The sequence below is a fragment of the Fusarium solani genome (genome assembly GCF_023522795.1).
Source record: "Fusarium solani strain SB1 chromosome Unknown bctg00000000, whole genome shotgun sequence".
In the NCBI taxonomy this organism is placed as follows: Eukaryota; Fungi; Ascomycota; class Sordariomycetes; order Hypocreales; family Nectriaceae; genus Fusarium; species Fusarium solani.
The window spans coordinates 6,474,123-6,490,575 of record NW_027072157.1 but is presented as its reverse complement, the minus strand read 5'-3'; the positions used below and the strand labels follow the sequence as shown (position 1 = coordinate 6,490,575).

Sequence of the window (16,453 nt, the reverse complement as noted above, 5' to 3'; positions counted from 1 at the left end):
CTTATATAATAATTATTACTCTCTTATATATTTCTAATAATTCCTTTATTTATATTCTTAAAGAAATTATTTTATAGCTTAATAATTATAAAAATACCTTTTATCTTAGGGAGGTTAATATTAATAAGTTAACTCTAAGTATTAATATTAATTTTTTATAGCTTTTATCTTTTTATTATAATAACTTAGCCCTTAATTATATTATTTTATATATTAAGAAACCTCTAGTTTATAATACTTATAAGTAGATTACCCTAGGGCTAACTCTTAAAAGCTATTTTTTTTAATAGTAATATATTATTAATAATAATAATAATTCCTTAAGTAATAATTTATCTAATAATAACTAGGCCACTTATATCTATCTTCTTAACTTTTTTTTTATACTTATTATTTTTCTTTTCTAGGCCTAGGGTCCTTTAATACTATAGGCTTTTAGCTTTACTAAGAAGAGTTTTTTTTATTATTAGCTTTAATTATTATTAATATAAATAAGCCTTATACTCTTTTTATAATAAACTTATAATATATCTTATACCTTTTATTTATTTACCTAATATTTCTTTTTTTAATAACCTAATTTTAATAGCCCTTTTTAAGCTTTAATTTATTTATTTTTATTAAAGGTATATAATTATATAATTTCTTTTATTAAGGCCTTTAAGGCTAATAATCTAATAGTTTAGCTTTTTATTTTTTTACTTAGGCTTTAATTTAAGGGCTTTAATAAAGATATTATATAATTATATATCTTTTTCCTTTTATTAATTAAATAGCTCTTAATTCCCTTTCTATTATAGCCTTACTAAGATATCTTTTAGGCTAAGTTAAATATAAGATTATTTAAACTTATTTAATAAGAGAACTTTTATTAAGCTATTAATAATAAGCTTATTTAAGGAAATATATTTTATTTTAATTTCTTTTTTTTAATCTCTTACCTTAGCTAATAGTTATATATATTTATATAATAAAGCTTTATATATAATTAAATAAGCTCTACCTTAAAAAGGTAAATTATCTATTAGTTATTATATTAAATTATAATTTTAATTAATATTATTAGACCTCGCTAGGCTATTAGTCCTATAAATTTAATTCCTAGGGTAAATAATAATTAGCTTATAAAAATACCTTTCTTAGTGGCTTATAAGAGAGCTAAGAGTTTTACCTCTATAGTAAATATAATAATTATATTTTACTTATTTACCCTCTAGGTAATTATTCCTTTAAATAACCTTATAATAAATACTTAGGAGCTTTTTTAATTTTTTATATTATTAATAAAGCTTATATTAATAGCTATAAGAAATATATCTTTTTTAGATCCTTAATTTACTTTAAAGCTAAGAGTATAATCCTTAGTCTAGAGTAAATATTATAAGACTTAATTAATAACTTAATAATATTAAGGGCCTAAGTTTTAATTAAATCTTATAAGCCTATTTATAATAAAGGTAATATTTAATTAAGTTATTACTATAATATATATAATTATATTTACTTTTCTTAGGTATAAATTAATACTCGCTAGGGATATTAATTTATTATAAAAAAGGAATTTTTTTTATATTATTAAAATAATTATCTTAAACTAAGGTAAAGTATTAAGAAAAAGGTAATATATCTTATTAATATAAATAGCTTAAAAGAGCTATAATTAGTAACTCTCTTAGTTTTATATAACTTTTATTCCTAGAAATTAATAAAAGGGTTTTTTTTTTCTTAAGATAATATAATTTTTATAAATTTTCTATTAATATTATTACTTTTTCTTATTTATATTTTAAAAAGTAAAAAATATAAGTATTTATATAAAAAAATAAAATAATATTATTAATTATTTAATAATAGTTTTTATTTAATATTTTCTTTATATTATTACTTAAGAGACCTCTCTTAAAGTAATATTATTATAATAAGAAGGACTTTCTTAGTTTATATAAGGCTTTTTAGAGCTTTAATATTTTACTTAGCTTTTAATACCCTCTTAATATCTCTATAAAGATATTTTTATTAAGTAAGGTATATATAAAGGTATTAATTATATTATATTATAATATCTTATAATTAAAATAATTAATAATAATTACTAAGGTTTTAAATAATATACCTATAAGTATAATTATATATATATTTTAGCTATTTTTTATTTATTAATCTTTATAGATTATAAGATATATCTTAACCTTAAGAAACCTATTATATTTATTTAATTTATAGGTATATACTTAGTAATACCCTAGGACCTTATAGCCTCTTATTATTAGCCTTAAGACTTTTATTTATAAGTTTAATTACTTATAGCTTTAAAGGTATACCTCTTTAGCCTTATAAATTATATCTTAATATAAATAATTCTTTATATTTATATATAAGCTAAAAAGTTATTTTAATAGCCTTTAATATATATTAATATTAAGTTATTTTTTATTAATAAATATAAGGCTTTTTATATTATTTTTAAGGGCTTCTTATATACTTATATCTAGAGGGTAAGTTATATTTTTTCTTAATAGTAATAAATTAGGGCTAGCTAGGCCTCTAAGTACTTTTTAATAGGTATTTTTATAATACTTTAAGGACTAAAGGGTCCTTAAGAGGAATATAATATTAAAGAGGAGGTTTATATATATTTCGCTAGGAATATTTCTACCCTCTTTATATATATCTTTTTTATTATATTTTTTTATATTTAGGCTAATAGCCTAGGTATAAATAAATATTATTAATAAAGAGTTAAGTAATATAAAAAGGATTTTAAACTTAGCTAATATATACTCTTTTAGTTTAAAAAGTCTCTTTTTATATAGTTTTTTTATTAATTTTAAAGAGAGGTCTTAAGGTATTTTTCTCTTTTTATTATATTTTAATTTATTAATCTTATTTAGTTTTTTATCTAGGGCTTATATAGCTTATTAGCTTAATGCCTTTTATTTTATTATAAGCTCTTAGATCTATCTTTAGATTACCTTAAGGTTTTTTTTAAGAAAATTATCTCTTAAAGATTTAATTTAATTATTAAAGAATTATATCTTATTAAATATAATATCTTAGGTTATAAGTATTTCTTTATAAAATAGATTTTATATATAAAATAAGTTACTTAAGGTATAGCTAATAAGAAATCTTATTTATCCCTAGGGAGCTTATCTTTACAGGTAGTTTTATTATAACTAAGTATTAGCTATAAGGGTATATACCTTATAGCTAAATACTTATAAATATAAGAGGTCTAGTTTTAATATATACTTAGAGTATTACTAAGAATAAAAGATTTTATAAAATAATTTCTTTTTTTTTTAAATTAAAAATATATAATTATATAGATATATTATTACATTTATTATTTTTAATTAAAGGTATTTTAAAAGCTTAGCTTTTATTTTTATTATTTTATCTTTTTAAATAATTATTATTTTAATCTTCTTAGCTTTATTATTTTATATTTAGATATTTAATATAAATAGCTTATAATATATTTTCCTCTCTTAGAGATAAGTAATTACTTAGGGGTAGATTTCTATAATTTTATTATTATATTTAAAGACCTTTATTATTAAGAAATATTAAACCTCTAAGAGTTTTAAGAACTTTTTTATTATTAAGAAGATAATACTTATATAATAATTAATAATATAATAGTCCTATAAATAGCTTAAGGCTTTATCTATAAAGATTTAAATAAAGATATAATTATTATAGCCTTAAGTTATTAAGTAAAAGTCTATAATAATATATTCCCTTAGTTTTATTTCTATTATTAATTCTCTAGGGGCTCTTTAAATTATTTATTAGGCCTTAATTATATTATATATATTATAATTAATTATAATAATTCTCTTTAAGCCCTAGGGATTATTTAGCCTTAATTTAATACCTCTTAAGGTAATTATAAAGTATTAAAGAATATTTAATCCTAGGTACCTTAGGTATTAATATTATATATAAAAGTCTCTCTTAAGTAGTTTTTATATTATATAAGTTATATATTTATGCTTTACCTTAAGAGGGAAAATTATTACCTTATTAATTATAAGTATAGCCTAATTAAGCTAGCTTTATTAAGCTATCTTTTAATACTTTAAGACTTATTATTTATAGATTTTTTTTATTTTTCTAAGAGGGTTATTATTTATTCTTTTTAAGTAATTTTTACTTAGCCTTATATCTTATTAAAAGTCTTATTTTTTTAGCTTAATAAAAGAAATAAGGTTTATAATATAGTTAAGATATAATGTAATATCTTAGAGCTTTAGTTTTTTTATTAAGTTATTAGCCTCTCTTAGGGTAATAATAATATCTTTATAATTATTTATTAATATTTAGTTTATTTTTAATTAAAAGAAATCCTTTATTAAAGTAGCTTATAGGTTTTTAAACCTTAAGGTATCTCTAAAGATATATAATATAGCCCTAGAGTTAAGTAATATATTATCCCTTAGAGGGTAATACCTAATAGCTAATAAGGCTACCTCTTAACTATAAGAGCTAATAAGTTATAATTAGGCTAACCTTTTTAGCTTAATCTTTTATATCTAATTAGCTAGGCTATTAATATTAAGGAGAATCTTTTTTTTTTATTATCTTTTCTTAAAGTATATTTAATTTATATCTTTTATATTATTTCTTAAGGAATATATTATAGTAATTAATTAAGAAGTATAAGTAATTATATACTAAGTATATTAGCTATATACTTTTATTTTTAATTTCTTAGGCTTTTTTTTATTCTCTTAAAATTCCCTTAAAGTAGCCTTTTATTATCTAAGTTTAAGAGCTTTTTTTAAGTTATTTTTATTAGCTATTATAAAGGTATTATATATTACCTTTTCTCTCTTTAGGGATTCTTTAAGGTTACTAAGGGCTTACTTTATATCTATAATTATAAGAGCTATTATAAATTTATTTTCTTTTATATTATTTCTCTTTATTATATTATAAATAAAGATTTATAACTTAAGAAATAATAAATAAAATACTTTAAAAAAATCTAAGAATTATTAATTTATTTTTTTAGCTTCTTAAAAGTTTATATTTCTTATCTTCTTAATTATATTATATTACTTTATAATTTATTTATTAAGAGCTTAATAAAAGGTTAAGTAATTTTAATAAGGCTTTATTAAGTAATTCTTATATACTTTTTAGGCCTTTTATTTATTATTTATTATAACTAAGGAGAATTCCTTATATAAAGATTTTATTTAATTTATAAATATATTATTAGCTAAGTAATAATAATAAATAAAAGGCTTATTAATTATTTTAAGGACTTAATATTAAACCTTTTTAATTTTTTTTTTTAAGGTTTTTATATTTAAATAAGAGATATTTATAGAGGGTCTATAAAGAGTTATAAATCTAGAGATTAATTACTAAGAGGTCTAAGATTTTATTAGCCCTCTAGCTATTATTTATATTAGCCCTAAGGAGGGGATTTTTTTTAAAAAAGTAATATTTAAGCCTTATATTAAGGGGGTTCCCTCGGCGGTTATTGCCTTTATCTTTAGGCCTTTTTTCTTTATATTTTATATATTTAGCTTTATAAGAGGATTTAATATAAGGCTAGGCTTATTCTTAGCTAATAAATTAATATAGACTTATAGATCTTAGTTTTTTATTTTTATCTTAAGGATATTAAACTAGGCGACTTAATTATTATTAGAGGCTAGCTTTATATTTATATTTATTATTATTATTTAAGAAGTAATTAATAAGTATTTTTTTATTTAATATTTTAATTAATAATTATTAATTTATATATAAAACTCTTAATTATTAATAAGTTAGGCTTATTCTTAAACTTATATATATTACTTATATTATTATTCTTAAGGGAATCCCCTTTTTCCCTTTTAGGCTATAACGTAGCCTTCCTAATTGGGCCTAGTATGCCGACGATCCAGAGGTCACCCGGCCCGACATTGAAGGCACGTGACTACCCTCTGAGCTATTGTACAGGGTCCAATCCAACACGATCACACTAAATAGATATATTAATATCGTATATGCTATCGCAAACTCTTTGTTAACTCACTCGACATAGCAAATATCGTCTTTAGGATATTAGAGAGGCGTGAAACCCGAGAAGTACGTATTAAACATAAGGGATTTTCTCCGGTTGAAGCCATCCTCATCTGAGGTATCCTCCGCCGGCAGGTTGAATACCCATTCATTTCTAGAGCAGTCGGACAAACAGACTGGGAGAGCATGAAAACTCAGAGTTGCGACTTGGCTGTTTTGCCATATCTGTACACTGTATGGATACATGACGTGGGTGAATACAGGAAGTTGGGGCGCGGCAGGACCCCTGTTAGGTAGATTACATAAAATCGCACCATCGGCCATCCAAGGGGATACGCATGGAATGGGCACAGCACCAGTATGCAGGTGTAATGCTGAATCAATGTTCTTAGAGCTACGGAGATGATATTGGCATCTGTATTGTTAATGAAGCTCATGTTGCGGCGTAGTTCAAGCAACCTTGGAAATCTTGAAGCCACCAGGCAGTCGAGTCTGGAGGATTCCCTTGGGATCGTACTTCTTGGCAACCTTGCGAATGTACTCAACATTCTCCGGGCCATAAGTAGAGAGGAGATCCTGCGTGAAGTCCGCATAGTTGAGATACTCCCAGTCCACAGCGCCGCCCTGATCAACGCTGTACTGCTTGATCGTCTTGCGGAAGCGAACCATGCGCTCACGCGCAATCTTCTCCTGCTCGACGCCGTTGATCATCAGCTGCACCTGAAACATGACGGCGTTGTCCGTCTCGCGGTCGAGGCCGACGACGTTGCCGCCCCGCTCGAGGGAGTGCTGGGAGAAGACGGTGGGGATGGCCTGGAAGATGGCGTGGCAGATGAAGTCGCCGACGGATTGCTTGTGGAGGCCCAGAGCCTTCTTGTACAAGGCGAGCTCGTTCTTGAAGGTGATGGCGAACCAGACGTTGCTAACCCGACTCAGTCTTTAGGTTTTACAAGTGAGGCTGTGATTGCTTACCGGTACCCAGCTACGAGCTCAAGCTCGACAGTCATGCTGCGGTGGGTGTCCTTGCGCAGGTTGGAGGTCTCATAGGGGATCTTCCAGAAGTCTTCCAAGGCCTTGGGTGCGACCACACCGATTGTGTCTTCGTACGACACCGTGATGCCGATCTCTCCCACCTGAGGGGTGTAGCTCCAGAAGGGGATATCGGATCTATCCTGGTAGTTTTCGATGTTGTCAGTCCAATCCTTGTAAGCTTGGACGTGCGCATCTGTGGTGTCAGTCGAGTACGTAACGAGGCCGCCCCAGAGAAGGGGGGAGTCGAAGGCCTACACGTCGAAGCGGGTGACGATGCCGAAGTTGGCGGAACCGCCCTTGAGAGCCTTCCAGAGGTCCGAGTTACTGTCCTTGTTGGCATTGGCGATGCGTCTGGCCGAATGTCAGTAGTGAATGCCATTTGATGGTGCATACAGTACCTACCCATCGGCGAGGACAACCTCAAAGTTGTCGACCAGGTCACAGTCGAATCTACGACGGGCAGTGTAAACGGTATTGCCGCCTCCAGTCAAGAACCCGGCGACACCGACAGTCGAAGTGCGACCGCCAGCAGCAGTGACGCCAAAGGGCTCGAGGGCCTCGTAGACCTCTCGCCAGATAGACCCCGCCTGGATCTAAGCAACCTTTGTCTTCTTGACGTACGTGGTCTTGTTCATCAAGCCTATGCATGGTTAGAGGCCTGCCTCATGTTAAAGGGCCAATGGTAGAACAAACCCAGGTCAATAGTGACACCATCATTGACTGCAAGCAATTAGACAAGCTCAGCCCAACGAGCCCAAGAAGTAACAACTGACTGTTATTGGCTGCCCAGACGGTGTGGCCACCACTTCGGATCGCGAAATTGCACTTGGTGTCATAAGCCAAGGTCTTGACAATGACAGACACATCCTTGGCAGTCTCGGGCTGCACGATGCAATAAGGCTGCAGCTGAGATGAGACGGAAAAGTACGACTGGGTGCGGGTCTTGTAGCCGGTGCTGTCGGGGTAGTAGACGTTCAAACCCGCAGCCTCAAGCGAGGCGCACTGAAACAAAGAAAGTCAGTGGTCCCTCGTGAAAAAGGGGGCGAACACAAGTCGGGGCTTACGCAAGTCTCCATGGCGACAACCTCTACAGCGGGCGAGGCTGCAAGGAGGGCGGCGGCCCAAGCCAAGACTGATGTACTGGACTTCATGATTGAGATGAAACCGATGAGGTTACCCTGAGATCGTTGACTGCAAGAAATCTGAAGGCGAGAGAAGCCCGTGTGGGAACTTTCTTTCTTTTTGTTGGTGAGCAAGATCGCCCTCTGCAGAAACGGTCTGTGGAATTCCCGGGTCTTGACCCTGGCCCCGAGAGGGGGGAAACCACGCAGATGGAGGCGAGATCCTGCAGAGGGCGAGAAGAGGATGACTTGCGATTGGCCAATGCACAAACTGAGAGGTTGGATTTCGACATGGGATCATGTCATTACTGCTTTAGATATGCATGTTGGTTGATCCGGGTGCGGGCACGGTAGACCTTTACTCGTTCGCGGCATCGACGACCCCGGAGTTTGTCTTGGGGTCCATCCCACACGTACGCGACGGTAAGCAGCAGTCAGGTCGAAGGATTGAGCTACTACGAAGGCGTATATCTTAATTTCATGACATTGAGCCGTGCCCAGCTGACAGGGTTCGGGAAGATTTCTGCCCGGCTTGCCTACTACTCGGAGTTTTCGGGGCTAGCCTGGAAAACGATGGAGGAGTTGAATTGGTGATTGAGGGCCATAGATTATCTGATCGAGGACGCTGAGGGGACTCTGGAACTGCCGATGGGAACTGACTCAACCACCCTTTTCCAGTACGACCCAAGACGTAGACGAGGCTAGTGTTGAATCTTGAATATGTACGCTGTTGAATCGATGTCACGCTGCTGTTGGACCCTGCGAGTTACTCTTGCCAAGTTTGCGGAAAAGGGCAGCCTGGAAATGTCAGCATTCTGACGGATTGGGTTCGGGCTCCTTTTAAACAAATACGGCTCTCCCGAAATCTCGCCTCGGATTCGGTCCAACTCCATAAAAAGGTTTTCAAGGGGTGCTGTCTTTCACAGGGGGAATACATGACAGGTCAGCCACGCAAGCCTTCCTCACTCAATTGGCGACACGACGCATTTATCTCACCGCAGAAACCATCGTCTTGGCAGGTCCCATATTATGCGAACGACTCTGCGACCCTCAGGGGCATGATACCCGAGCGTTACCTCGGCAGTTGTGGCTGACGGTCCGTATAAGGCGGGGGTCGATGACGATCTTGGGATCGCGAGTCATTGACATCCTAACTCCCCGGCTGTTGCCCGTCTGGAGGACAGAAAACGCGGGACTGCCTATTGGGACGGGCCAGCCAAAACTATCTCTTCTTTTCTGTTCACCACTTGCTCCCCTGCCGACCCTAGACTCCTTAGGGAAAGCCGGCATAACTAATTGTGTCCACCCAGGCGGCCCGTGAACGGTTTTCCCTCGAATCTCCGCTGTTACGTCAAGCCCACTCCAAAGGTTAAGGTTTTGACCCCCCGGCGAGCGCTTCCTGTTCAGTTCCCAACCCTCCGCGTTGTGTTCTCTTTTCTCGGACGTTGCCTCAAAGCTCGCGTGGATGGACACGACAAATATGACAGGAAAATGGCAGATTTGCCCCTTAGCGTAACGATCATCGAAAGCACTGTTCAGCAGTGTTTGATGTTTTGGTGGGATTTCGAGACAATGTGGCTTACGGGGATTTGAAAAGCTTTGCTGTCCCGAACGGTCGTATGGATCTCGAGACATCTCCCGTCCTTTCCTTTATTTCTTGTGGATAAAGCATCTCATCTCGCCATGTCGTTCCCTGCGTCGATGGCGTCGAGGTTGCGGTGCCACCGCCTGTCGGCTACCAGGTCGACTTTGATAAACCCGAGACAGACAAGTCCATGGTTCGGAATGCGTATTGGATTTTTGGGGTTGAGTTTGCGATAGCGACGGCGTTTCTGGGCCAGCGGATGTATACCAATGCTGTGCTGTTGCGCAAGTTTATGCTAGACGACTGTAGGTTGGCCGGGATCTGAATGTTTCTGGGACTCACTACTGACTCAGTTTGCAGATTTGATCCTTTTCGCTTGGGTACGAACGAGTCGATACGATTGCACTTGGGTGCCGCGGTACTGACCATCCAAGCGGATACTTTCGGTCGCCGCTCAATCATGTCTTCTCAATGCCTACAGCCGCAAACTGCTCGGCGTCCATGCTTGAGAGATGACGATAGACAACAACACCGAGTCTGCCCTAGTACGTTAGCTTTCGCGAACAAATTGATTTGAGGTGGCGGCTCACAGACTGCCAGCATGTCATGTGCACAACACTGACGTACATCCCGACGACGATCCTGTCGAAACTGACCCTCTGCTTCTTCTACTTCCGCCTCTCTCTGTCCCTGTGGTACCAGTACTCGGTCTACTTCACCGCATTCGTCTGCACGAGTAGTCTAGTCGGCATCTGGTTCAGCGTCCTGTTTGCCTGCAAGCCCATCGCCGCAGGCTGGGACGTGAGGCTCTCCGTCGACGCGACTTGCATCAACCGCCCTCCCATCTACATCACCCAGGCTGCATTCGGCTGCGTCACCGACCTAATGCTCCTGCTGCTACCTATTCCGACGATCGTCGGGCTGCAAATGTCCACTCGACAAAAGTTCGGCCTGGTTGGCCTGTTCGCCATCGGTTCGATTACCCTCATCACATACATCGCCCGATTCCTCCTGCTGCTGCCGAGCTTGTCGAATCCCGACCAAAGTTGGTCCTTGGCAGAAGGTTGCCTTTGGGTGTAAGTTGTTCTCGACGACCCTCGTGGATTTAGCTGACACGGTGCAGAATCATCGAGGCCAACTTGCTAATCATGTGCGGCTCGCTGCCCACTCTCCGAGTCTTTCTCAAGCACGTCGCCCCTCGAGTCCTCGGTGACAGAAGCACCCAAAAATCGAGCGAACAACAAAGCGGAAGCGCGAGCTTCGGGCTACGCACTTTTGGCGGCTCGAATGGCCCGCGACGCAAGTTTGATATACTAGTGGAGCTAGAGCACGATCCCCATTTCAACAGGGTGAGCTTGCGGCCAGAGGGGATGGGCAAGACGGACGTGAACATCTACGGTGGTCGATCAGACGAGTCGCTGGGGAACAACCCGACTGGGGATAATGATAGCGAGGATGGCATATTATAGACGCGTACAGCGACTGTTCAGTATCCCTTCAATTGTCGAGGACCTCCTAGCCGTACCGTGCCCCACACCACCCCTGTCATCAAGAAGGTACAAAAGGGGAACCACACGATGCGTCATTAATCATCACCATCTAAATCCTTATACAAACCATTCTCAATTAAACGATGACTTCTCAATCGATACCTTCATCACTATCTATAGAGGTAGTTAACCCGTATGATGATAATAGGTTTGTCAATGAAGATAAGTTTATCAATGAAGATAATAGCCTTCAAGAGCATGACGGTGAGGGCACCCGGAGACCGGCTCCCCCGCCTGCCGACGACCGAGGCTTCGATTTTTAACCCTTCGAAGTTGCCGCGACGAGAGTTTCCCGTCAAGGAGCTAGCCCAGGACCCGTTATCCGTCAATCAATTTGAGGATGTGAGCAGTGTTATGTAGCAATTTGTAACTCGAGAGATTGCTAGTACTTCTATCATGGGCTAAAATAGGTGGGGGGTTAGGTACCTTTGATCCGATGCATTTTAATTAGCTACTCCCCCCTGCCGTGACCTGGCGGGAGGTCCTCGACATTTGAAGGGATACGCACTTGTAGTTCTAGTTCCAATGATGGAAGAACCACTACGGGGTCAGGCCTTGACATGGAACTACTCGTATCGATTCGCGGGGTGTGATAAAAGATCGTAGACGACGGAGCCAGTAAGATCGATCGATCGCTCATTGACTCTAAAACAGGGGTAATGGAATTATGCATAATGTTAACCTCCGAACGATTCCAGGGCGTTCTACTGCTACCCTACGTTTGCCACCTGTCCGGGTTTCCAAGAGCTAACGCCAGCATACGCCCTAAGTTCTTTCTATTCCTCGTTGTAATATTAATAGTGCTACCCGTTGGCTCATATGGGGCTATCGCGTATTTGGCTCAGAGACGAATCATTAAGGAAAGGCTAAGAATATTCATCTTTGGGAACCCAAGTGTAGACTGGAAGGTAAAAAAATAGGACAGAACACTCCTTGAGCAAATACGTCAACACTACAGAGCATTTTGCGAACGAGACCGACTTTGCGGCCATGCTGGGCGTTGTGATGCACCGCGACGACTAGGGCTCAGGTTATGACCCAAACTTGGTTTTCTATAGCAAGGCGGGAAAGGCGCATCTCTTCGGTATATATTATTCTCTCGGGGTTAATGCCTATTATAGTGGGGAGAATTCATAGTTATTGAAAGCCGCGAATGGAATAGAGATAGCTTGAGCGATATAGCCTGGTATGTCATCTGCGAATGCGGCTCACTCCCACGGCTTTACACTTTTACCCTTGTCGTAGCTGCCACCAGCGGGTCTCCACATCTGCCAGAAGATCATGGGTTGCAACTCCTCGTCAATCTTCCTCCACGCCTCGCCAGGGGCCGTCTTTGTCGGTTGCAGTCGGTTAACGTTGACAATAGTGAACCCGTGCTTCTTGTAGACAGGTACACCATACTCGGTGGCATCCAGCCACATCTCAACGCCCATCTCGTCGGCTTTCTGCTTACCCCAGTCCATTATCAAGTCTGCCACGCCCTGACGCCGGAAGTTTGGGTGTGTATAAATGATATTGAGGTCTTGCACAATCAGCAAACTTTCCAAAATACTAAGTAGCGACCAATTTAAAGCTCGATGATAGAGAGGATCGAAAGGAATATTTGGGCATTGACTTACAAAGTTGCGGTCTTGCCCCCATCTTACGTCTTGGTGCGTCGAACTGCTCCAAACACTTGCTAACATATTCCCGCGTCTCTCCTTCCGGGTACCAATAGGCTTCAGAATAGCCATCGTGCTTTTCGAAAGGGTTGGTTGGACAGATCTTCCATAGACAAGCGCCAACAATCTTGCCGTTGTCATCAATGACCTTCCCCCAGTAACTCGTTGGATCCGAATTGTGCCAGTCTAGCTGGCGAGCTATACATTCCTTAATTGACTCTGCTCGGGCAGTAGGGCCGTCGCCATGAACTGGACAGAAGAGGCGGAAGAAACTTTGAAGGGGATTCTCATATGCGGCCCATTGGCACTCGATGACTTCTTCAAAGTCAGTGGCGGTGTCCACCTCGAGCAACTTGAAAGGCATGATGCAGATCTTGTGGGTTGAGACAGAGAAGCCTGTTGATGCGCAGAATCGCATACGAAGATGGGTTCATTTGAGTCCAGACAGGGCCAAAGTCAATGCATGCCGAGACCCGGAAAGATTGACTGATCACCTCTCAAGCCCCAAAAGTTTCTACCATTTTTTCTCACGGTGCCAGTTCCACAAATGGATCGAGGGGGTGTTGCGCCACGCCTGATGGGAATTACCCCTAGGCAGTTTCTCCTGCGTCCAAGCACACGGCAGGACGGTGGTTGTGCCTTTTAAACGGAGTATCACCAACGGGAACTGTGTTCTCTGACATCTAACCTTGAACTAAGATGGGTGAATGCCTGAGCCAAACTTAAGGGCCGGGGGTTTAGGACCAATCATGAAGGTTACATGGTGCGCGGGCCCTCCCGGATAGTTCTCCGCGGACCGATTGATCGACAGCCTTAAAGGCACGCACGGGGCAATTTGGTGATATCATATCTCATATCTCACATCCTGATCGAATGGAATGTCAATGCACATGTCACAAGGCTATGAACCCCTTGAAATGTGGGCTCTTATCACTGTGCCTGAACTCAGTCTTGGTGAAGCTTGCCTGTTTTCGGCCAAGCTTGCAGATTGGTGGCGAAGTATCTCCTCCGCACACTTTCTATGCCAAGATACCTTGATTCGAACTGGAAGCTTGGACATCCGTCAATATTACACCCTTATGAACTGGTCCTGAGTAATTGAAAGACCAGTAAGTCACGGGCAGGTTTTTCAATTCATCACGGTGCATCATGGAACCACTTCGCTACGTCCTTTCCAGGAGGCTGTTCCAGACCTCCGCCGGGTGCCGAAGGTGTTCCGTCATTGGTGGCCCGTCGTGGGCGGGCCGTGCCCCTGTTTGGTGTTTTGGGCCGGTGGAGGAGCAGTGATTGAATCCAACCAAGTCTCGTTTGCACCCACAAGGCTCAGCCCAGACACTATCGACAAACTGTGCCAAGCCAAGTAAGTGAAAGCGATTCTGGCAATCTCAACTGCTATCTAGGTCAACAGTGCCGCCCTGCCCTCTTCCCGCGCCGCTTCCAAGAAGCGGCTCTGGGATTTTTCGCACAATCAACGTTCCCCAACCCCGGGTGTTGCGGCGCTTGACTTTCTTCCTCACCTTTCCTGCGGGCAGCTATTGTTTCTATTTGTTCTCCCCCAACTGTCGTGCTTTTCCTCAATCGTCATGGTTCCCCTCAATCCTTTTCACTCGATTCTTCCGTTACTCCCACCATTGTAACCGTAACAACCGCTGCTTCGCCTGACATGAATCCTACGCAAAAGGTTATCACCGACACCAATAAGTCTCCGCTAGTCCAGGTCTTAACCTTGATGTTCCTCGTCATCGCTCTTCTCGCATGCTCTGTCCGCACGGGAACCAAGATCCGCATGATCAAAATCCTGAGGGCCGATGATATCCTCACCATTGTTGCAAGTGTAAGTAGATAGACCTGTCAGCGCGATTCACCTAGCGAAACATCCAACCGCTGTGTGCTCACGCCCGTACCCGCAGGTCCTTGCAATCGGCCAGTCCATTGCTATGTTCATAGGATGTAATAATGGACTGGGGCAGCATTTCAACACGTTGAACTCCCGCGAAATCGACACATTCTTCAAGGTAAATGCGTTGACCGCGACCCGCAGAGTCATGGACAGAAGAACTGATCGAGTATTGCGAATATAGAGCCAATACGCGGCCAACACCATGTTTATCGCCTCCCTTTTCTGTTGCAAGCTATCAGGCATCGTCGGCCTCCGGATTATGAGCCGGGAAAGCCAAAAGTATATCATTTTTGGCTGTGAGGCTGTCGTTGGCGGGTGGGGTTTCACTGCGCTCGTTGTCAACATCTTCCAGTGCCGACTACCTACGCCGTGGAGGTACGCTGACGATAAAGACTGCATCGACCGAACTGCTTTCTGGACTTATTATTCCATCACAAATATTGCCTCGGACATTGCTATTGTTGTCATCATGTGCGAAAGCGTTCTGAAAATCCAAACATCATGGTCCAAGAAGGCTTTGGTGCTGGGTGTTTTTGGCAGCCGTATCCTGTACGTTTCAATCACGCAATTGCGATTGATGTATCTAGATTTTGTGCAATAGAAAAATGCTAACAAAGACGGAAAAGTGTCACACCCGCAATTGCGGCTCAAATCTATTATTCCAACAAGGCTTTTGGTGCCACCGATTTCACATTCTCGATCTGGAAAGCCGCTATCGCTTTGCAGCTGGTCCAGTGTCTCTCTATCCTCACCGTTTGCATCCCCAGCTTCAAGCCCTTTCTCGACAGCGTGGAATCCGGCCAGATCCGTGTGGATGACCTTCGGCGACAGGGCAAGACTAGCACCAACGGCTACCCGAGTGGGAGGCCGGGGTACAGTGGAAACAAGTCAAGCCGGAGCACCACTCTAGGCACTGGGTCACGGCCGTTCAGGTTGATCGAGGAGCCTGTTACGACTGAATCACAGCATAGCCAAGTATTCGAGTTGGCTGACTTCTCTAAGTCAAACTCACAAGGGGCTGTAAAAATGACGACGGAGCAGCAGGGTGCTGCTCCGGAGGGGCAAAGCCGCCGCAGGAGCCACTCAAGTCAGTCCATCCTCATCCACCAGACATGGCAAGTGGAGGTGCGGAGCACGCACGAAAGAGCCCTTGGGGAAGATTGAAGAGAATTTCTCTTTCCCCGCTAAAGGAGGCACAGCGCTTTGGATCGCACGCACAGGGAAACATTGTATACCAGCGTCCTGAATGGAAATCGATCAAGGGGTCGGACAGCTTGAATCCCCAATCTTGTCAAGAGCGAAATCGTCCGGGAAGCTGACGGCGTGAAGAGGCATCAAGATGATGCGCCACTCTGCCGGGGGCCAAAGCGAGGACCCAATATGTAGATGAGCCATGGCAGGGGTAATTCAATTCATAGGGGAACAGGTTTTGTACATGTTTGCCGCATGTTAGCCACAGGAGTAGTTCGGGATGGCAGTGATGTAAGAGAATGCTTGTATACATCGTAGCACGGACATGACAGGGGCAGGGTGAAAACGGAGGAGGTGCCAACTTGGCAACGTGACTAGATAGGAAA

At 39.9% G+C, this 16,453-nt stretch overlaps 4 protein-coding genes across 4 annotated transcripts; 2 read left to right on the top strand and 2 right to left on the bottom strand.

The window, feature by feature from the left end:
• Nucleotides 1-6,477: 6,477 nt before the first annotated feature.
• Nucleotides 6,478-8,210, bottom strand: MRS44_002050 (uncharacterized protein; the record flags this gene model as incomplete). The annotated part of the gene is made up of 8 exons (XM_065623935.1): nt 6,478-6,949; nt 7,000-7,194; nt 7,315-7,410; nt 7,462-7,607; nt 7,662-7,699; nt 7,753-7,779; nt 7,833-8,061; nt 8,124-8,210. 8 exons carry the CDS (start codon nt 8,208-8,210, stop codon nt 6,478-6,480), a joined length of 1,290 nt encoding a protein of 429 aa, XP_065480344.1.
• A 2,067-nt stretch (nt 8,211-10,277) lies between these two features.
• On the top strand, nt 10,278-11,234 carry MRS44_002049 (uncharacterized protein; the record flags this gene model as incomplete). The annotated part of the gene is made up of 3 exons (XM_046279241.2): nt 10,278-10,310; nt 10,366-10,841; nt 10,889-11,234. 3 exons carry the CDS (start codon nt 10,278-10,280, stop codon nt 11,232-11,234), a joined length of 855 nt encoding a protein of 284 aa, XP_046123299.2.
• Nucleotides 11,235-12,523: 1,289 nt separating this feature from the next.
• Nucleotides 12,524-13,340, bottom strand: MRS44_002048 (uncharacterized protein; the record flags this gene model as incomplete). The annotated part of the gene is made up of 2 exons (XM_046271955.2): nt 12,524-12,837; nt 12,935-13,340. 2 exons carry the CDS (start codon nt 13,338-13,340, stop codon nt 12,524-12,526), a joined length of 720 nt encoding a protein of 239 aa, XP_046123298.2.
• A 1,299-nt stretch (nt 13,341-14,639) lies between these two features.
• Nucleotides 14,640-16,040, top strand: MRS44_002047 (uncharacterized protein; the record flags this gene model as incomplete). The annotated part of the gene is made up of 4 exons (XM_065623934.1): nt 14,640-14,810; nt 14,887-14,991; nt 15,058-15,425; nt 15,494-16,040. 4 exons carry the CDS (start codon nt 14,640-14,642, stop codon nt 16,038-16,040), a joined length of 1,191 nt encoding a protein of 396 aa, XP_065480343.1.
• Nucleotides 16,041-16,453: the final 413 nt, after the last annotated feature.